Source organism: Budorcas taxicolor, chromosome 20 (genome assembly GCF_023091745.1).
Source record: "Budorcas taxicolor isolate Tak-1 chromosome 20, Takin1.1, whole genome shotgun sequence".
Classification (NCBI taxonomy): Eukaryota; Metazoa; Chordata; class Mammalia; order Artiodactyla; family Bovidae; genus Budorcas; species Budorcas taxicolor.
The window spans coordinates 4,241,047-4,263,678 of record NC_068929.1 but is presented as its reverse complement, the minus strand read 5'-3'; the positions used below and the strand labels follow the sequence as shown (position 1 = coordinate 4,263,678).

The 22,632-nt window shown below is 46.7% G+C and overlaps 1 protein-coding gene across 1 annotated transcript in view; it reads left to right on the top strand.

The window, feature by feature from the left end:
• The window catches only part of SLIT3 (slit guidance ligand 3), a 719,057-nt gene that overhangs the window by 557,450 nt on the left and 138,975 nt on the right, over nucleotides 1–22,632 (top strand). Inside the window, exon 9 of the mRNA XM_052659044.1 lies at nucleotides 9,272–9,413. Within this exon, the coding sequence (XP_052515004.1) occupies nucleotides 9,272–9,413 (142 nt within the window). The remainder of the gene's footprint in view (nucleotides 1–9,271; nucleotides 9,414–22,632) is intronic.

Sequence of the window (22,632 nt, the reverse complement as noted above, 5' to 3'; positions counted from 1 at the left end):
TTTGATCTGTGGCTAATTGAAGTGTTATAGGACAGAAAACAGAGCTGTGCTAGGACGTAACTGAAGGCAGCCTAGGCCCCCAGGATGCGAGGCAACTGAGTGACCTGGGAAGCACTTCTCAGAGGAGGTTACCTTTGCCCTGGGTCCTAAACGTTATTTGCTTGTTTGTTTTTACTTTCATTGACATTCTCCGATCCCATCAAGTCTTCCCTTTTCCAGTGGCAAGGGTAGAGCTAATTTCTTGATTGCCTCAAAAACAAGAGAATTCAGTTGGAGAGATCCCCAAAGAGGCATTCCTGAAATTCAGGAGCTCAGTCCTGCAATTGGGTCCAGTGGCTTCTAAAGGCTTATCTTGGAGTGCTGATGTGTAGAAAAAGGAACTTTTTTTAAATTTTTAATTTTTTTAACACCAAAAACATTTCGTATTGGGGTATAGCCAATTAGCAATGTTGTGATAGTTTCAGGTGAATGGTGAAGGGACTCAGTCAGACATATTCCTATTTCCATTCTCCCCTAGTCCCCTGCTTCCATCCAGGCTGCCACGTAACATTGAGCAGAAATAAGGAAAAAGGAGCTTTCTCAGTACAGAAGCCGACTACGTGTCAGGGGACCGCGTGTGGCCAGGAGTGCAGACTGGTCCTCCTCGGCTCTTAGGCTGCATTTGCCATAGGTGGGAATTTTCCTTGAATTTACCTTCACACTCCGCTGCTTTCCCCTGGCATGTAACAGCTTCATCAAATTCTTTATTATCCAAAAACATTTTAACATGTCTCTGAGCAGTACCTCAACAACTTCCTATAGACACCCACTTAGAAATCACTTTCCATCAAACACATAATAAAACCATTTATCACACAGGCACCAAACTCAAATATAGTGACTGTAATTACAGTAATTATTAGGCAAAGGGTACAATATCGGCATAAGTGCCAGTGAAAGAAATAATTATAGAGTGCAGGAGTCATCCAAGAGCTAGTGAGAAAAACTAATTAGGGAAAACGGTAAAACACATCATTATAGGTGGGCGCCAAGTTTAAAGCTGCACACCAACACGAATACACTTCGTCACAAAAGCACCTTCCCATCAGAGAAGTGCCGAGACACTGCTTACCCAGCAGCAGTCAGGACCCAAAACCCAGGGTGGGAAGGCTGATCCTCCTGGGTCCTGAGGGTGCTGCTTCCCCAAGTCTCCCTCCTCTGAAAAGGCTGGATCTCAGTTCAGTCCAGTCGCTCAGTCGTGTCCAACTCTTTGCGACCCATGGACTGCAGGACACCAAGCTTCCCTGTCCATCACCAACTCCTGCAGCTTGCTCAAACTCATGTCTATTGAGCCGGAGATGCCATCCAACCCTCTCCTCCTCTGTCGTCCCCTTCTCCTCCTGCCTTCAATATTTCCCAGCATCAGGATTTTTTCCAAGGAGTCAGTTCTTCACATCAGGTGTCTAAAGTATTGGAGCTTCAGCTTCAGCATCAGTCCTTCCAGTGAATATTCAGGACTGATTTCCTTTAGGATGGACTCACAGGTGGGTTAATAGTTACATAGGTGACTGTTACCTTTATCATATCCCCTGTTTATAGCAATCTTGTTTATTGCTGTGATGGTCCCTGTAGCTTCTTGATACAAAGCCAAATGTCTTTCAAGGACATGAAAATTTAATCCACAAACTCCAGACACGAATATGCTATTGTACTCTACCCTCTCGCTCATAGTATAAATTTAGGGGAGTGACACATTGGAGCCCCTGTGCATGGGGGATTTTTTAGATGTTTAAAAACAGGATGTTGTGCTGGGTTACTTTCTGAAAAGTCAATTATATACAATGGCAAGGAGAACTGGTGAGTTGAACATCATGACTGAATGAAGCATCTCATTAGTGGGGCTCAGGAGGAGCAGCCCCTCCGAAAAGTATTATATCTTTAATAATGATTCAAGGTAGTTGGTGAGACTGTAAAAGAAAAAGGGGGTGCTGGGGGAAGTGGTGTGGAGCAAGGCTCAGCCTATGTACATGCAGGAGGTCAAAAAGATGGGCTGTTCTCCTGTACCTGCACCGTAACTCGAGCCCCATGAAGTGAAGCTCACCTCTGAGGGGGCAGGCCTGCCCCACGGCAGAGCCCAGCAAGGTATCTGAGGGAGGCAGTCTGGGACGACCTGATGGCAACTGTTTAAAGCTGCCAAACCACCAGGGTTCTGCCTCACCCAAGCTGTTCCTCCCATAACCCGCAAGAGACGGGCTTCAGTCAAGAAAGGAGGGGCGTGACCATTTCTTTAAAAGAAAGAAGTCATCCTCTCTGGAGAGAGAAGGCCTAGGGCAGCAATTAGGCCGTCCCTTTGAGTATTCATCACCAGTGGTCCCTCCCCAGGCAGCCTAAGAGAACCCTCCCTGCGCCCCTATGTGGCATCAAAAACCTCCCCTGACACAGGACTCCAGAGACCGAAATGAGCTTTCTCTCTTTCAGCCTGCGAGGGCCCTGCCTGCCTGAGTCCCTGATAGCTCCCTCTGAATTAAACCTGGCTGTCTGGAGCCCAGCCTCTTCTCCCCGGAAGCCCTGGCCACAGGCTTCTTATGATGCCAGTTAACCCAGAAATTTGCTAGCTGCACACTTGATAAAATTCATCTCCTCTGTCAATGGTCCCCTTCAATCAAAGGCATTTAGTTTCCTCCCCTGGGGAGACAAGTGGGACTTTTTCACAAGGGTGGGAGACTATTTTATTTATTACTAATGATTTTCTATGATAGACAATGGGACTGCGTGATCTCCTTTCTCTCTTAATGAAAGGATTTCTCTGTTAATTTCCCTTGTTTTTAGAGAGAGCTTAGGGCCATAAGACTAGACGAGCTCCTGACTGAATTTTATGAGTTCACACGACAGATTGGAGAAAAGGTTCTGCTTTGGCCATGCTTAGGCTCATGTGAGTTGGAAGATGCTGAATTTTGTTTCCCATCCTTATGTAAAGGGCTTATTTTGGAGTTTAAACTCTAGGTTTTCTCTTCCTTGTGTCAATTTCCTGGTGCCTTAATATGATCAAGGGTATTAGCTAAATATCTGACCTCTTGAATTAATTATCTCTTTCCTCTGAACATCTTTTTTAAACTTTTTATTTTATATTGGAGTATGACCAGTTAACAACGTGATAGCTTCAGGTGCACAGCCGAGCAAGTCAGCGGCACATACACGTGTCCGTTCTCCCCGAAAGTCCCCTCCCATCCAGGCTTCCGCTTAACACTGAGCAGAGTCCCCTGTGCTATACAGTAGCTCCTTGTTGGTTATCCATTTTAAATATAATGGTGTGCGTATGTGGATCCAAAACTCCCTAGTTAACCCTTGCCACCATCCTCTGAGCATCTTTGAACCTGTTTATGTGTCTTTGAATGTGAGATATCTCTTCATGAAGATTGAGCCTGTCTCTAGTAATAAGGGGCCATGTCTTAAACATTTTCCAGGTGCCCCATCACCTCGAGCACTGCTGGTTCCTAAGAGCCTCTCAACAAACTCTTCCTCAGTTATTATTAAAATGAAATAGGTGTGTCTCCTTGGAAACAAGAAACTTTCTCCTTCTACTTCCTTTTTTTAAAAAATTTGAGACTAGTTACTAAGTATAAAGATAATTAAGGAAAGCCATGACTAGCTGCCCATCTCCTTAGGAGGTTTTAATTAAAACACCATAATTGGACATTTCAGGAATGAGATTATTAGGTTTATTTAGTCATTCCCCAAATGATCATGCCTCTGGTATTTAAATCACATTCATTTATATTCTCATCATAATTGCTTGAGTCCCATTGTCATTCAGTCTGTTGTTGGCTTTTGAAAGGCCAGAGGGCAACAGGGATGCTTAATTTGAATACTGGAATTAATTTATTTCTACACACTCACCAGGCCTTTGGATTTTCCAACTATATTCATTCTACTGGGTGAAGTTCTTTTTAAAGACAGAAAGAAACCCGACTCTAACACAAGCATGTCGAGCAGTCTCCAGTGTGGCTGACCCAGTCGGAGTCTTGCCCCTGAGCCTCCTCTTCTGCCGCCCAAGATTTCAAGACTTTGATGTTTTCTGTTTCAGGGCAATAGAAAAGCATGGTGAGTGTCTTCTTGGCAGAGGAGATGGAAGAAGAGCCCTTCTATTATGGGAATAAACATAATGGATCTATGTCAGGGTATTTTTTGTTTTTAGATTAATTTTTTTAATCTTTTGGCCACACTGGGCAGCATGTGGGATCTTAGTTCCCTGACCAGGGATAGAACCCAAGTCCCCTGCACTGGCAGCGTGGACTCTTAACCACCGGACCACCACTAAAGTCCCTGCATCAGGGGTTTTATGAGGATCACGTGAGACGACACAAACAAAGCACTTAATGCATAGGTAACACCCTGCCGACATTAGCTACTCTCTTGAGAACGACGCAACTGTGTCCATGGGCAAGCACGCTCCTCTCTCCAGACTTCTGTTTTCCCCCGTCTCCATGGCCCTCTCTGGATCTGAAGTTCAGTGACTTCAGCCCCACTCATCTGGGCTTTTAGGATGATGATCACCTTCATTTGCCAACAAGGAGAACGGAGATGAGGTGAGCACTGAGCAGGAGTCAGTGCTGCTCACTGCCCTGGTCGCGTCTCCATTTTTCTTCTCTTGTAGAACTGGAGGGCAGCTTGCAGTCAGTAGAGGGAGGAGAATTTGTGCAGTGTCCATGCAGGCACCCACAGGCTCTCACCCTGTGAGAATTCTAGCCGGGAACGCATTCCTGCCCTCTGCCTCGCTGAGGGCTCCCAGGGCTGGGAAGTAGCTCCCTTGATGACCAGTAAGACCAGGAAGGGCCAGCGTGTCTGTTCCCCCCGAGCCCTGCCCTGCCCTCCCCTCCCTCCAAACACTGGACCACAGGCCAGGAGTCTTAGGAGATCTCTGAAGGCTGGACATCTCAGCTCCCTCCTTGGGGTACCTCAAAGGTAGCTTTGACTCCTTATTGAAATTCTCGAGCTTTGGTAGTGATTGAGGAAAGGTGAGACGCTACCCCAGAGACAGGCACCTGGGCCGCATGCCCGTCTCCCTGCTCTGATGAGCACATCCTTCCACCCCAGGGCAGTAGCGTGTTCGCACTGGGCCTGAAAGAGGTCCAAGAGCAGAGGAGCCCGGGCTCTCACTTTCAAATGAAGAAAGGAAGAGCAAGCCCAGGTGCGCTGCTAAGTTTATGAGAGGGTGTCTTAGGGAGTAGGTGGCAGAAAGTCTACCCGCTAATCCATCGCTATGCTCTGATTTAAGGCCTCTGCTGCGCCAGGGAGGGAAGCGGGTGGTACCCATCAGCAGGCTCACTCGAGGACCGTGAGGACTCACTCACAGCATGCGATGGGAACACATGTGCATGGAGCAGGCGCACACCTAGAGAGACCCTCCCACTGAAGATCCGTACACACTCCTATCCCAGTGTTAAAACTCTGTTCCCATTCGGCTCTGCTTCCTAGCCGGTAGTCATAGAATTCGCTGGGTAGAAACGTAGGTGCTTCTGCGCTTCGTGCCCCTTGGAAATTGACCATCCCCTGCACCACCCTCTTCGGCCTCCATGTGTGTGGACAGGAAAGGCTGGGAGGGGTGGCTTTGCAGACAGAGCTTGGCGCAGGGCCTGGATGTCCCTGCTGATCCATGCGTGGGGGCTCGGCTCAGATGGGGCCGCAGGAGATCGGACCAGTGGCCTTCACTGTGGTTAAAATGACCTGCGCGTCAGCCTGAGAGTCCTGTTCCCCAGAGCCGCTCGTCTCCCCACTCTGGGACTGATCCTATGGACAAGAGCCCAGGGCACTTAGAACTCAGGGAGCCTGCCCCTAGGGTCCTTCCAGAGCTTGGTGACATTCAGGCCCCACCTCTCTAAGGCTTCTGGGCCGATTCCATTCGTGGATTCATCCTCTCCCTCACCTAAGGTGTGTTTACTGACTTGCATTGGGCCCTGTCCTGGGCACTGAAGATGTAATAGTGAAGAAGGTGGAAAAGGTTGCTTCCCTTGTAGAGTTTCACATCAATCTGTCCAGGGACGCAAGGCATAAGGGAGGGACTCCTGCCAGCACAGGATTCAGAGATCCAAAGGGAAGTGGGCTTGGTCCCCTCCAGCACTGACTCAGGGGAAGTGTTTCCAGGGAAAGTGAACTCATCTCTCAAGCCTGGCTTAGACCATGTTTTGTTACAACAAGAGGGGAGCACCCTCACCACGTGTAAATACCTGGCTGGGCAGCTGCCAGCCCGGGATGCTGACAGAGGCTATAATTACCAGTGTTTCCCTCTGTGTAATTAAGGGTGTTGTTACTGACCTGGTTAAGGAATCTTTTCAAAGGCTTTTTTGCCTTGACAACATCCCTTTCAATGCAGCACACCCTTTCTTCCGAATCAGAGCCACTCCATGAAACACCCAGCTTGTTTTCAGAGGGACTCAAGGCTGCAGTCTGGATCTGGCTTAAACAGAATTCATTTCAGCCTAAAAGTCAGAAGGGGTCCCTTTGAAGAAACTCCATTTCAGAACCTCCTGTTGCCCATAGGAGTACCAGAACGTAATGTCTTTCTTCCATTCTTTTCTGACACACCCCGTCTATGTCACAGTTTGACAGATCAAAAGAGGCACGGCCGTTGGAGACCCTGTGCCTCAGTGGATGGAAAGGCAACTGCTCAGGCTCAGGGCGCTCCACGCAGCCCTTGACACTTGCCCTCCAGGAAGGGGCAGGGTGTGGCACAAAGTCTCCCTGGCTGGCCAGGCGCCCGAGCCCCTTGATGTGGAGAGCCGGGCATGGCAGCTTTCTCTGCTGGGCAGCCCTGACATCTGAAGCCTTCCTGCTCTGAGCCTCCCTGGGAGGATGTGGGTGAGGGGGCGAGAGCCCTACCTATGATAGCTCTTTTTCACCACCTGTGAAGGGAGGGAGCGGAGGAGGGGGGCTGTCAGGTTCTTCGTCCTCCTGCTTCCATTTGTCTGAAGAATGGTGGTTGACCTTTAGACTCAGAAGGGTGTCAGTGGTGCAGTCGAAGCTTCTTGTTCACTGAGATGGCAGCAGAAAAGTTCAGGGTGGGTACTATGACTTGCCCAACATCCTGCATACAATTTGTGGCCGAGCCAGACCCATTGTTAATAACAATAACAAATAACACGACTGAGCCCTAACTGTGCTCCACGAACTCTTCTAAATACTTCACGTGCATTAACTTCACCTTCACAACAAAGCCATGCTATGAAGTAAGGTTTGTTGTTTTCCCCCATTTTAAAGATGGAGAAAACTGAGACAGGAGGACTTAAGGATAACAGTATAGAATCAAGGTTCAAACTGAGCCCGTGGGACTCCAGAGCCCACACTTTTGGCCACAATACTCTCATTCCTGACCTGAGTTTCTTACAGGCCAGCCCTCTGGGTTTGTCATTTTCTCAGAAGTGTAAAGACTTTACCAGTTTGGAACCAAGCCAGGACCACCTCACTCTCCAAGAGAATGCTTCACTCGGGGATTTTAATGTAAATTGTCACCTCACTGGCATTTTCCATGGTCTCCGTTAGATCCACTAGTGTGATGCTGGAGAGTTTGAAGTCCTTGTACCCTACACAAGAATATTTTCTTGAATGTTCCATCTAAGAAGATGTTTTGAAATTGCGTGTGTGTGCGTGTGTGTGTGTGTGTGTGTGTGTGTGTGTGTGTGTGTGTGAAAGTGAAGCCAAGGGAAGTTAGAAGTTTTGGTCACTGAGTTAGCCCTTTCTGGCAAAGCAACTGTTCCTAAGTAAGCCACAGGCATCGATTTGAGTCTTAAAGAAGGACCACCCCCAGGTATAGGGACTGTTGAATGCAGCGGGGGGCCTTCCACTTTCAGGCTCACTCAGTGTCCAAGCAAGGACTGGCCCCAGGCCCAGTCAGTCCTCTGATTCAACCTCTGTAGCTAGACTTGCTCTGGCTTCCCAGCCTCAGCTTCTGCAGTGAACAGGGGCCAAACCACAATCATCTTTCTCTACAGGCATTTTCCACGTTTCACGTTTTATCTTTGGCCAAGAGCCCCTGACCAGACGGTCCGTGTCCGAAGAGTGAGGATATTTGCAGAGTTGGTCTGAATCTGCTCTCAGCCAATGACCCTTTGCTCTGAGAGGGGGACCTCGAAAGACAATGAAACTGTCCCTGTTGGCTGGGCCCTGGGTGTGGTTTAAGGTCCCGAGGAGGCCATTGGGTTGAGTTTACCTTTTGGACCACCCTGTCCACATTTGAAAAACTAACCACAGGTTTGAGAGTCTTACTTCACTTTGAAGAAACAATCATAATATGAAAACATATACCGTCTTTTAAATTGGAATTTACTTCTGTTAGTGATTTGATGTGACCACCAGAGAGACTGATTAAGATTCTTATGACTCTCTGAATCTTGAGTTAGTTTACCAGTGTGTATGTTTATTTTCACTTGGCTTTCTTTCTTTCTTTCTTTTTTTTAAATTTTTTGGCCACACCTCACCGCATGTGGGATCTTAGTTCCCCGGTCTTGCATTGGAAGCACAGAGTCTTATCCACTGGATCACCAGGGAACTCCGCATCAGCTTTCTATTAAAACATAAGCACCTTCCATACCACTTTCTTTTCTTTTTTTTGTTTTTACCACTTTGCATTACATTCACATGGGTTCTCACCTCAAGCAAAATTAAGGCCCCAAAATGTGTAGTAACTTGTTCACCTTTTTTTCTCATGAGATAAGTTTTATTTGCATGATCTCTGGACAGAAAAGCTATTTGAACAGGCCTTGAATGTTGCTGTTGATGGCTGTATTGACATTCGGTCATTAGTGCCCCCAAGTGGGGAAATTCTGTCGCCTTTTCTCCTCCCACTTGGGTTTGAGAGTGCCTTTCAACTACTTGAGAAAGGAATGAAGGTGTATCTAAACTCAGTAGCCAAGCCCCAGATAAAAGATCGAAACCTCGGGGTGTCGTTCAGACTTTGGACCCCTGGAAAGCAGTCCCAGGGTGTGTCCTTTGCATGCCAGTGGTGTATTTCCATGTGCAGTTGACTCTGAGAGCAGCTCTGCGACTGAAAAGCTGGCATGATCAGGTGACAGAGCAGGTGGAAGAATCCAGAAATAGGTCAAGGTCAGGCTCTCTCCTCTTGGCTGAATATTCAGCCAGTAGCACCTGTGACTCCCAGATGAGGGGTGATGTCAGCTGGCGATCATTTTTCAGGTAGTTGATGAGGTAGCTGCCTTCTTGGGAAGCTGGGTAAGGATCACAGAAGCCCAGGGAGCTCCTCACACTGACATGAGTTGACCACTGTGTTCTGACCCCACAGGTCCCCACTCGGAGCCTCCAACCTGCAATGCCAACTCCATCTCCTGCCCTTCAGCCTGCACTTGCAGTAATAACATCGTGGACTGTCGAGGGAAGGGCCTGACAGAGATTCCCGCCAACTTGCCAGAGGGCATCGTTGAAATGTAAGTGCCTGCCTGCCACCATCTGTCCCTGGTGAGTTCACCTCGTGGTCTCGGCCAATCCCCGCAGACTGGCGGCATGTTGGGCCGCTAGAGCGGACTATTGAAAATGCTCAGCCATCTCTTTGCCCTCCTTCCATGCTTTCCCAGGTATTACAGCTCAGGGGTCAAGAGTGTAGACTCTCAACACAGTCAGCACATGACAACGTGTAGACAAAATATGTCCACCACCTATTTTTGTAAATAAAGTTTTATTGGAACACAGCCACACCCATTCATTTACATATTACCTATGGCTGTTCTTGTTGGGCACTACTGAGTAGCAATGACAAAGGAACTTATGCCCACGAAGCCTAATGTATCTTCCATCTGGCCCTTTGCAGTAAAGGTTTACCCGTCCCTACCCTAGAGTCACTCTGTGATCACATCCTAGTTCTGCCATGCACTAGCTGTATAATCGTGGGCAAAATAATTGCTCTTTTTCATCTCTAGTTTCTTATAGTAATGTGGTAAGTATAGTATTACTCAACAGGTCATGAAAAGTAAATGAAATACCACATGGAAAGCACTTACTACAGCCCTTGACACAGGGCAAATCTTCTGTAAAATGGTGGTGATACAAAGTATATGAATAACGAACTAATTTTATAGCTACTTTTAGAGCAAGAGACTGAGATTTTCATCATTCTGAATCAGATTATCATCATCCAGATCAGGCCTTTAGGTAACAAGACAAGTTTTGTGTGTCTGTGTGTGCACTGATGTCCAAAATTCCAAGAAAATTCATTTGTCCAAGTAGCTCAATCTCCTCGACTCTTCTCTCATATGTTAAAAAGTGGCCAGTGTCTCACTCTGGGTTAGAAGGTCAGTGAATACTGACCTCAAGATCACTCCTTACATGACAACAGCTGATAACATTTTCTGCCTTTACTAAAGGTGGCTTTATTAAACATTGGTTAGATGGAACCCCTCTCACTGAAAACATCATTAGAAAAAATCCCTCCAAATAAAAGATATCGTAAACATTTCCCTCACCTCTCTGCTACACCTCACCTCTCCCTACTCCCCCTCCTTCCCGCTCCTTCTCCTCCTTTCCCCTCTTCCGCCACCTGTTTGTCCTCTTATGTATGCCCTTCTATCGCCAATGCATTCCAGTGGATGACCAAATTGGCCCTTTCATTCATTCACGGATTCATTCAACAAACGTCTTTTGTGAGCCCACTGGGGTCCAGTGGTAATTTTGTGATTAGGGAGCAGCAGTGAACAAAATAGACCAAATTTCTGCCCTTGTGGTGCTTGCATTGCAGTGGAAAGACGAGTGCAATGAACAATAAACAAACCAAAGTAAGTTAGCTGATACGGTAGAAGATGGGAGCTTCTGTGGGAAAAAAAAGGAAGTGAGAAAAAGCAAGTGGCTATCTGGAGAAGAGTGTTGCACGTAGAGAGGACAGTGTGTGCAGAGGCCCTGAGGTAGGGCTGTGCCGGGTATACCAGAAGGCCAATGTGGCTGGCGTGGAGTAAACATAAGGGAGAGTGTTAGTGGTGGAGGTCAGAGGGGTCCTGAGGGACCAGATCACGGGGGCATTTTAGGGACTTTGGTTTCACCCACTGAGATGAGAAGAAACATCGAGCTTACAACACAGGGGCCTTAGTTTCTTCTTTCTTCACCTGCTTTGCTAACTTTTCTCTGATTCCCTTTGAAACATTCTCGCCCAGCCCCAGTGGACACAATCTGTGCCTCCATACCCTTCCTGAAGGCAGGAACGCATTAGCCAAGGGTGGTTTGGGCCTGACACCCATACCTCCTGTGCCTTCCCGACCTTGACTCAGTCTCCTTTCAGCAAGAACAACAGTGAATTCCCTTTGTGCTTCACTGGGATGTGCCTTCACTCCTCATGGTCCATTGCCCCAGCCTTGGAGAACCCTTCCTTCCACGGACCTCGCTTAGACCTCACCACCTGTCCCTCCCGGCCCCTCCCAGCCTGTTTGCCTCTCTTGATCCATTCCCCTGCCTTCTTCTATCCTTTTCCGCACCCGTGATCTTTCCACTTCCCTTGTCAGCCAGGTCTGCTTCTCCGCCCGGTTCCCCTGTGCTCCTCGTCACAGGAGCCCGCCCTTCATCTTCCATCCAGGCCAGAGTAGGACTCTGATCCTCCAAAGGCAGGTGTCAAGACAGAATTCCTGCCAAGGCATGCCTCAGTTCAGAATCGCATTGAACATTCCTGTCTCTGCACCGCCTCACTTCTTTCCCCTTCCATCTGCCGGGTTTTATCTTTTCTCTCTGGCAGCCACAGAGCTTCCCTTGGCCAGGTCTCAAACCATAGCATGATGGAAAAGGCCAGTCTAATAACCACGCTGCAACCATTGACCCCCACACCAGCCCTGGTTCAGGAGCTCAGGCCTGCTCACCCTCCTTTCCGGCTCTATGTGCCTACACTTACAGCTCAGGCTTGACAGGCTCACAGATCAGGCATCTGAGGGAGAGAAATCACAGACATCCACATTGGAGGGGAAGCCCATGGAGGCCAGACCATACCTAGGCCATTGGGCTCACACCCGAACATTGAATTTTAAAAGGAACATGGACAGGCTAGACTAGTTATTTCTGAAAGCCTGTCTGATTATTACTGAGTTTTCCCTTAAATGAGGTAAAGTTAAAATAACAAGAACAAATGTGACATTTTTCCATTGAGCAAAAAGATTCCATTTAAAGAAGCATCTTTTATTTTAACATTCTAGACTTCCTTATTCTATTACCATTATTGTCAAAAATATTCTTCATTTTATAAAATGATGGGCACTCATGGAAGAATATGTGTGTGTAATAGAAATGTGTTTAATTATATGTGATTATTATATAATTATAAATGTATGTCTGTATATAAATAGTATGTATAACAGACACACAGAAATTGCCTTAATTGATTAAATAAGAGGTCTAAACCATCGCAGTTCAGTTCAGTCACTAAGTCATGTCCAACTCTTCATGACCTCATGGACTGCAGCACACCAGGCTTTCCTGTCCTTCACCATCTCCCAGAGCTTGTTCAAACTCATGTCCATTGACGGTGATGCCATCCAACCATCTCATCCTCTATCATCTCCTCCCACCGTCAATCCTTCCCAGCATCAGAATCTTTTCTAATGAGTCGGTTCTTCACATCACATGGCCAAAGTGTTGGGGCTTCAGCTTCAGCATCAGTCCTTCTAATGAATATTCAGAGTTGATATCATTTAGGATTGACTTGTTTGATCTCCTGCTGTCCAAGAGACTCTCAACAGTCTTCTCCAACACCATAGTTCAAAAGCATCAGTTCTTTGGCAGTCACTTTTTTCATGGTCCAACTCTCAGATCCATACATGACTACTGGAAAAACCATAGATTTGAGTAGATGGACCTTTGTTGGCAAAGTATTGGCTCTACTTTTTAATATGCTGTCTAGGTTGGTCATAGCTTTTCTTCCAAGGAGCAAGTGTCTGTTAATTTCATGGCTGCAGTCACCATCTGCAGTGATTTTGGGGCCCAAGAAAATAAAGTCTATCAGTGTTTTCGTTGTTTCTCCATCTGCTTGCCATGAAATGATGGAACCAGATGCCATGATCTTCATTTTTTGAATGTTGAGTTTTAAGCCAGCTTTTTCACTCTCCTCTTTCACTTTCATTAAGAGACTCTTTAGTTCCTCTTTGCTTTCTGCCATTAGGGTGGTGTCATCTGCATATTTGAGGTTACTGATATTTCTCTTGGAAATCTTGATTCCAGCTTGGGCTTCATCCAACCCAGCGTTTCTCATGATGTACGCTGCATATAACTTAAATAAGCAGGGTGATAGTATACAGCCTTGACATACTCCTTTTCCAATTTGGAACCAGTCTATTGTTCCATGACCAGTTCTAACTGTTGCTTCTTGACCTCCGTACAGATTTCTCAAGGTTGTCTAGTTTTCCATCTCTTTAAGAATTTTCCACAGTTTGTTGTGGTCCACACAGACAAAGGCTTTAGCGTAGTTAATGAAGCAGAAATAGATGTTTTTTTCTGGAACTCTCTTGCTTTTTCTATGAGCCAACGAATTTTGGCAATTTGATCTCTGGTTCCTCTGCCTTTTCTAAATCCACCTTGAACATCTGGAAGTTCTCAGTTCATGTACTGTTGAAGCCTAGGTTGGAGAATTTTGAGCATTACTTTGCTAGCATGAGAGATGAGTGCAATTGTGCGATAATTTGAACATTCTTTGGCATTGCCTTTCTTTGGGATTGGAATGAAAACTGACCTTTTCCAGTCCTATGGCCACTGCTGAGTTTTCCAAATTTGCTGGCATATTGAGTGCAGCACTTTCACAGCATCATCTGTTAGGATTTCAAATAGCTCAACTGGAATTCCATCACCTCCACTAGCTTTGTTCATAATGATGCTTCCTAAGGCCCACTTGACTTTGCACTGCAGGATATCTGGTTCTAGGTTAGTGATCACACCATTGTAGTTATCTGGGTCATTAAGATCTGTTTTGGATAGTTCTTCTATGTTCTTGCCACCTCTTCTTAATATCTTCTGCTTCTGTTAGGTCCATACCATTTCTGTCCTTTATAAGCCCATCTTTGCGTGAAATGTTCCTTTGGTATCTCTAATTTTCTTGAAGAGATCTCTAGTCCTTCCGATTCTATTGTTTTCCTCTGTTTCTTTGCATTGATCACTTAGGAAGGGTTTCTTATCTCTCCTTGCTATTCTTTGGAACTTTGCATTCAGATGGATACATTTTTCCTTTTCTCCTTTGCCTTTAGCTTCTCTTCTTAACTGTTTGTAAGGCCTCCTCAGACAGCCATTTTGTTTTTTTGCATTTTTTTTCCTTGGGGATGGTTTTAATTACCACCTCCTATACAATGTTATGAACCTCCATCCATAATTCTTTTGGCACTCTATCAGATCTAATCCCTTGAATCTATCTTTACTTCCACTGTATAATCATAAGGGATTTGATTTAGATCATACCTGAATGGCCTAGTGGTTCTCCCCACTTTCTTCAATTTAAGTCTGAATTTGGCAATAAGGAGTTCATGATCTGAGCCACAGTCAGCTCCTGGTCTTGTTTTTGCTGACCGTATAGAGCTTCTCCATCTTTGGCTGGCTGAAAAGGATATAGTCAACCTGATTTTGGTATTGACTATCTGGTGATGTCCATGTGTAGAATCATCTCATGTGTGGTTGGAAGATCATGTTTGCTATGACTGGTGTGTTCTTTTGGCAAAACTCTGTTAGCCTTTGCCTTCCTTGATTTTGTACTCTAAGGCCAAACTTGTCTGGTACTCCATGTATCTCTTGACTTCCTACTTTGCATTCCAGTCCCCTATGATGAAAAGTACATCTTATTTTGGTGTTAGTTCTAGAAGGTCTTGTAGGTCATCATAGAATCATTCAACTTCAGCTTCTTCAACATTAGTGGTTGGGGCATAGGCTTGGATTACTGTGATATTGAATGGTTTGCCTTGGGAACGAACAGAGATCATTTTGACATTTTTGAGACTACACACAAGTACTGCATGTTGGGTTGTTGGTTGAGGGCTACTCCATTTCTTCTAAGGGATTCTTGCCCACAGTAGTAGATGTAATGGCCATCTGGATCAAAGTCGCCTGTTCGTAGGCTAAACCAGCTAGCCCATTGAATCTAGAAACCTGGGAATGGCCAGCTTAGCTAGAGTACCTCTAAAAATAAGCAGCCACAAACAAGCATGGTCTTCAGACTGTAGACTGTGGATTCAGACAGACCCACATTTTAGCTCTTCCCTGCTTTTTAACCATTGACAAATAACATTCCTGCACGTTGGTTTACTCAACTGAAAATGTAGAGGCTAGTGGTAACTTCTTAATGGTTCATGTGAAAGTTAGATGAATATATGCTGTCACATGCTTAGCATTGGGTCTGGCACACGAGATACACCATGTTAGCAGTGACTGGTATGATTTTGCTATGACTGCGGCTACTCCTCCCACCACGTTTATCTTAGGCCTGGTAAGAGAGGTTGGGAACCACATCACAGGAGCTGGAATTACCTGCGTTATATCCCTCCCTAAAGCTCGTTCAGTTCTTTGAAGATTATGGTAGAGAGAATAGGTTAAAAAACTAGGCTAGCCACTTGCATTATGAATTGAGGCTGGCAGTAGCTCATTTTCATGCAAATATATGCAGACATGGAAATAAGGCTGCCCCTGCTAACCCGGCACCCATGGCCCACCAGACAGATTGCCTGGGACTTCTCTTGCTATGCTTCACTCATTCTCCTCATGATAAAATGAAGCCAAGATATCAAAGCAGTTGAGGCAAGGCTCTCTGATTGGATACTGAGAGAACTTTGCAGAGGAAACCTGTTTGTTCCTTGAGGCAACAAAGCCTATTGCTGGAGATCTATGTGTTGACCTGTCTTTAGAGCAGTTAAAATTCATATTCTTAATCAATGAGAGACCAGAAGATGGAAGAGGTCGAAAGGTGGGAAAGAAGGAGCAGAGCGTGGACATCATAACATGCATCCCAAGATGCACAGGAAGTGTCTGATTTATCATCCAAAGGCATCTGAATGTGACTTCTCTTGTTACCATCAAGAATTTCCCCTCAGAACTTCCCTGGTGGTTCAGTGGCTAAGACTCTGTACTCCCAAAGTAGGGAACCTGGGTTCAATCCCTGGTCAGGGAACTAGATCCCACATGCTGCAACTGAGACCTTGGCGTAGCCAAATAAATTAAAAAAAAAATTCCATCTTATGTCCTTGGCCACTGGTATAACCCAGATATCTCCTTCTCCTTAGGGATAATTTGCACTACATCCAGTTCTCTGTTCCCTATCTGCCTGGTCTTGAGCTGGTCAGGATGCTCTTAAGCCTTGAGAGGGATCTGCACTCCCCAACATTTGGGGGACGGAAGGGCTGTCTCTCATGCGGAGCAACCTGGCTGACTCTTTCAGGTTGTTTTTCAAAGCCAGAGCCGTTCACAGAGTGCGCTGGTCTCCCCACACAGCAAAGCCAATTCCTCTAAAAATAGCTTTCTTTCAGAGAACCCACAGAGAGACAGTTCACTGCAGATTTTCCTCGAAACTGAGCTCCCACCAGCAGCACAGTTCTTACTGCTCCCTGTCGTTTCTCTGAACCCGCTCCAGCCTCCAGCAGGGATGATTCTGGGAAGAGCAAGAGGCCCGCACGGTCTTCTGGTCTGTGGTCCTCATCCCACCCTCCCAGGTCCTCAAGGCTTGAGCGGGACTGTCCGTACCTAGACCTCCTTCTTCATCTCTGTCCCATCTCCTTCCATTTTCACTTTCACCCCACTTAGTGTCATCCCTGTCTCATGCCCTCAGTTCTAACAAATAAATTTAGCTTCTCAAGAAAGGTTATTGTTGTTTAGTTGCTAAGTCACGTCCAATTCTTTGCAACCCCATGGACTGTAGCCTGCCAGGCTCCCCTGTCCATGGGATTTTCCAGGCAAGAATGATCGAGTGGTTGCCATTTCCTTCTCTGGGAGATCTTCCCAACCCAGGGATCAACCCATGTCTCCTGCATTTGCAGGCAGATTGTTTTACCACCAAGCCCAGAGAAAGGTTGTGGATGGACTTAGATGCCAACTCATAAATCAGAGCATCTAGGGAGAAAGGTAACCCCATTTTCCACCTGGCCTCACCTCAGCCCTATTGTCTATCTGCAGTGGAGAGACAAACAGTGGTTTATCTGCTTAACAAAGCAAGTGTGCGCCTATGACACTGGTCACCAGGGAGTTTTTTAGAGAAATAAAAAAAAAAAAAAAAAAAGCAGCCAGCAGAACAAAAGGGTTGGAGGACTCTGGGTATCACCAACATCTGGGATTCTTACAACGTTCTGAGGACACTGGGTTTCTGGGGGACTGTCATGTGGAAGGAGGGGGATGGGGTGGGTGGGGACAGGCAGAGTAAAGGGGAAGCCCGTCAGACAGCAGAATAATTAAGAACCGAGCCTTGAGATAAATAGCCCCGGGGTGTTTTTTATTTTAGACGCGAGTCTGAGTGAACTCCGGGAGTTGGCGATGGACAGGGAGGCCTGGCGTGCTGCGATTCATGGGGTCGCAAAGAGTCGGACATGACTGAGCGACTGAACTGAACTGACTTACTTATTTATATTTGGATGTGCTGGGTCTTCGTTGCTTTTCAAGGACTTTCTCTAGTTGCAGCAAGCAGGTGCTAACTCTTTGGTTGTGGTGTGCAGGCTTTTCATTGTGGCGGCTTCTCTTGTTGCAGAGCATGGGCTTTAAGGAACGTGGGCTTCAGTACTTGCAGCACATGGGCTTAGTAGTTGTGGCTAGAGGGCTCTAGAGTGAGGGGTCAATATTTTCAGCACACAGGCTTAGTTGCTTCTTTGCATGTGGAATCTTCCCAGACCGGGGATTGAACCTGGATCCCTTGCATTGGCAGGCAGATTCTCAACCACTGGACCATGAATGAAGTCCAGTCCTGGGGTTTGAATCTTGCTTCTGGCTCTTTGGGTACCTGTCTTAACAGCTTAGGGCTTCTCAGGTGGCTCAGTGGTAAAGAATCCACCTGCCAAAGCAAGAAGATGCAGGAGATGCGGGTTTAATTCCTGGGTTGGGAAGATCCCTGGGGGAGAAAATGGCAACCAGTACTCTTGCCTGGGAAATCCCGTGGACAGAGGAGCCTGCAGGGCTACAGTCCATGGGGTCACAGAAAGTCAGACACAACTGTGCGACTTAGCACGCACGCACACTTAACAGCTCATGTTTCACTCAGTTCCCATCTTTGCAAAGTGGGGCTCATCATCCCTACTAGAGATTCCCCATGAGGGTTAAATAGCATACTTGTGTGGAAAATCAGCACAATGTTTGAAAACTACTAAATGGAATCTGAAAGGGAAAAGCTGAGTCTCGGGTCACGTGTGTGACATGATAGAACGCTTTAGTTTCAAGTTCTCATTTTTTTTCAGAGTTGATGACAAAGGTTTCTCTGTTAGCGGCATCTGAGAATATGCATATTATCATAAGAGCAAACCTGACCCTGTGTAGGCACCTCTGTTTTCTGAAGGCAATGCCACGAACTCTGCAGAGCTGGTTAGGAATGACTCATGCCACATATGCCCACATGCTTCATCTTTGTTGTTATCTTTTAATATCTATTTAATTTATTTCTTTGGCTTCACTGGACCTTGGTTGTGACATGCAAGGTCTTTCATTATGGCATGTGGGCTCACTGGTTGGGGCGTGCAGGCTTGGTTGCTCTGGGGCACGTGGGATCTTAGGTCCCCAACTGGGGGTAAAACCCGCATCCCCCGGCATTACAAGGCAGATTCTTAACCACTGGACCACCAGGGAAGTCCCATGCTGTTTCCGTTTTAGTAACACTACTTGCTTTGTAGTACTGTTGCAGGAATCGAATGAGCCAGTGTGCAGAGGACAGTGCCTGGGGTACAGCAGGTGTATGGTGTACAGTAGATGGTAGATGTCCGTCATCATTGCAGCCAATGTTCTAACCCACTTCCAACACCTCTTTATCAGGTGACTTGCTGCCATGGTCCTGCTCTGGCTGTGTCCCTGCCGATCCCTCTGGCATCACGTTGACTTCTGTGTTGCTAGAAATGTATTGTGCTCAGCTGAGTGTTTGCAAATGACAGATCATTAAGGAAGCACCGAGGAACTAGGGCAAATCAATACAGCGCACAAATGGCTGAAATCCCCATCAGATGTTCCCATTGTTTCTGGTGCCGGAAGATGCTCAGATGTTTGATTTGTATGTTTGTTTTTATGCTAGTTCTATTAAATCAGTTTGCAGCCTGAAGAATGTTTGCCAAAGAAAGACACACATGCCAGTTAAGAGAGACTGAAGACAGCTGCTGGCTTCAGATGCATCCCAAATGTGACAGTTTTTGCTGATGTCCATGCTTCTTTTTGTCCTTCACACTGAATTTTTGTCACGGGAGCATGGATCTTTGCATGCTTGCTCCAAGCTGTGTAAAACCCACCAGAGGGCACCTACCATGTAGAGCCTGTGGCCGTGGGGCACACACACACCCCAGAATTCCACCCTTGACCGAGGGGCCATTTTCCTGAGGATGAACAGGCAGTACTAAAGGAATGGCGATGCCTCGGCTGCAAATGGTATTCAGCAAAGCTTGGTGACTGAGAGTGCAGGCTTTCCAACTGGATGAACGTGAGTCTGAGTCCCAGCTATAGCTTTCCTGGCTTTGTGAACTTGAACTAGTGACTTAAACTCTCTGAGCCTCAATGTTCTCATGTTTAAAGTGGGAACAGTGATAAGGAATAGGACCTGCCTCCAGGAGGTGTAAATATTTAGACAAACCTGTGCAAAGCTCTTAGCCCGATTCCCGACTTAACAAGTACAGGCTGATACATATTAGCTCTTGTTGTTGTTATCATTCTCACCCTGGCTTTAACTTCACATTTGAAGTATACTGACCAAATCTGGAGTCCGCTGAGGCAAGGCTAACCCACATCATGTCCTGGCCTTGGCACTCTATAAGGGGTTGGATGTCCAGCTGGTACCCACAGCAGCGTAACAGGCAGAGAGACTGCAGAGATAAAGACCCTCCCCAGAGTGTACAAGGGTTAAGAGTACAAGATACACAGCAACGTCCCAGCCAGGGTTAACTTAACAGACTAAGATCGGAATTCTTTGTTCTTTGTTCAAAGTCACACCTTTGCACTCTGCATACATTTTATAAATACACACACATACATATACATATATATATATATATACATACATATATACTTTTCCCAACCCAAGGATCCAACTCCGGTCTCCTACATTACAGGTGGATTCTTTACCATTTGAGCCACCAGGGAAATCCCAAACACACACACACAAACACACACACACACACACACACACACACACACATACACACACATCTATATTCCACCTTCTCTCAACTTCTACAGCCTTTTTTACAAAATACCTACTTCAGAGGGTACATGATGTCTCCGAATGAGAACTAGAATCCTCATCCCTTAAACTTTTCTGGGACTTTGGGAAAGCTACCTTAGTCCCTGGGCCTCAGTTTCTCCGTGTTTTCAGAGAAGGCAGAGCATCCACTGGGTAGAAAAAGAAAGATGCCATCTCTGCCACTTAAAGCTGCTTTGGATAGGCTATTGGGTCCCTGTAGGCTTTATTTTCCTCATCCACAAAATAGGACCAACACAGCTTGCCTCCACAGTGTAAGAACTCAAAGAGAGAAACAGACATAAATCAACTGGATTCCATAAAGGACAGCTCTTCTTGTTATATTAGCAATAAAATCTGGTTCTGTGATGGGCCATCTTGGGCTCGTCTCTGTCACCACATTATTAAACTCCTGGGGACGGATATCACTATCACCTCCTACTCCCTGACTCACCCCTCCCTTAGCTCTGGCACCCCTCACTAAGGTGGATTTTATTTCTTACACTCTGCGCGGGCAGCTGGCTGACCTGACTTGCATGTGCTCCTGGCCTGAGCCAGGAGCAGTGGGTCTTCTTGCAGGAGTGGAAGGGGTTGCCATCGTTACAGCAAGTGGCTCTCTCCAGAGGCATCCTCCAGCCCTCAGCCCCCTGCCAGAGTGGCAGGTGAATCCCAGGATTCCTGGAGAGCATTTGCTACCCGACTGGCCACCCTAATGGTCCACAGAGCTGCTGCCTTGGCTGAGAAATTCCTAAACTCTGCTCAGCTGGAAAATGAGAATGTCCTTGGACCCTCTCAGTCAAGGCAGCCTGCCCAGATCTGCTGCCTCTGTGGGTGGCTGTATCCCATAGCTCTCAGCCTCTGCAACCTCGTGGCATGCTTTTTGGCTCACTGTGAGCCAACCAGGCCCCTGTCCAGCCATCCTGTGCCCACGAGCCCAGCAGAGCACACCCCCGCCCGCTCCAGCCCCACAAAGGCTCACTTAATAGACTGTGGCAGTCTCATTTGTAGACTCGATTCATCTGGCAGCCAGGAATGATCTGTCCTGATGCTCCTCTCTCCTCTCACCCACCCTTCCTCATTCTCCCCCCCCACCCCTCACCCCCTTCCTTCCGCCTAGAGAGTGATTTGTCTGTGTTATGGGTAGGCCTGACAAACCATTCCACATTAGCAGCTAAGATGTTGTTTGAAATGGGAAAATTGCTGGCAAACTGCTCCATTAGTGGTTCCAGTAACAAATACTCTCTTTCCCTCAATGAAGACGAGATTGCAGGGGCACAAATTAATATGCCTGTCTCCCCTTTTCTGCAGTGGGGATTACTCTTCAAGATGAATGAGTTCATCCCAGCCAGAAATGTGCCTCCTCTGGATGTCGCCTCCAAGGGAGCCAGCTCGTCCTGTCTCTTCCTTCTGCTTCCCCCAGCCCTCCCCTCCACACACACACATCTTTTTGTGTGTCTTCCCAGCAAAGGGTATGGGGCTCATCCATGCCAAATGAGGAGGTGATGAAAAGATCCGCACCTCGGAGAGATGGGAGATGGATGAGGAGGAGATGCTGAGCCCTCATCCTGGGCCAGGCCCTCATTCATCACCTGTAATAGAGGGCCCTGCCTCCCACTCATGCCCGTTTCCCACCACACCTGTTCTTGGTGACGGGAAGTCATTTGAGAGATGAAAGAATAAAGAACAGAGAAGCATGCTCACACCCCACGCTCCTTCTCTTCCGAGGAAGCTGTGGGCCCTGAGCCTGCAGCTTCTCTTGTTCTTTCTGGAGTAATAGAGGAGGAAGCATTTCAGCAAATCTGTAAGACAGTAAAACCACAGACTGCAGCGGCAGCCCCAGGGGAGTGGTCCATTCTGGGCCCCTGGGGCCCTCCAGATGTCAAGGAGCCATTTTGATGAATGTCAGGCTGAAAGCTTCAAGACTTGTAGACTCCATCATGTGAGAACAGCCAGTTAAAAACCCATAAACAAATACTGGATCATTAGGTTGTACACCTGAAATTAATATTAAGTTCTATGTCAATTATACCTCCATTAAGAAAAGAAAAGCCCGGAAATGAAGTCAGCTTTGGTCATGTCTGCCTGTGCAGCACACCAGCAGCAGGGTACTTGAGGTTTTGACTGAATGGTGACTTGCTTCCAGGGTAGACAGGCAATGCTATCTGTCCATCTCTCTTTGCTCATCCTTCTCTTTATCGCTTTGGCTTTTTCAGCCCTCTGGTTGCTTCCTACAACATTTCCTGAAGATGACAACTGCTTCCCAAAGACAACTTGTCATCAGCAAGAACCAAATATGCTCAAGGAGA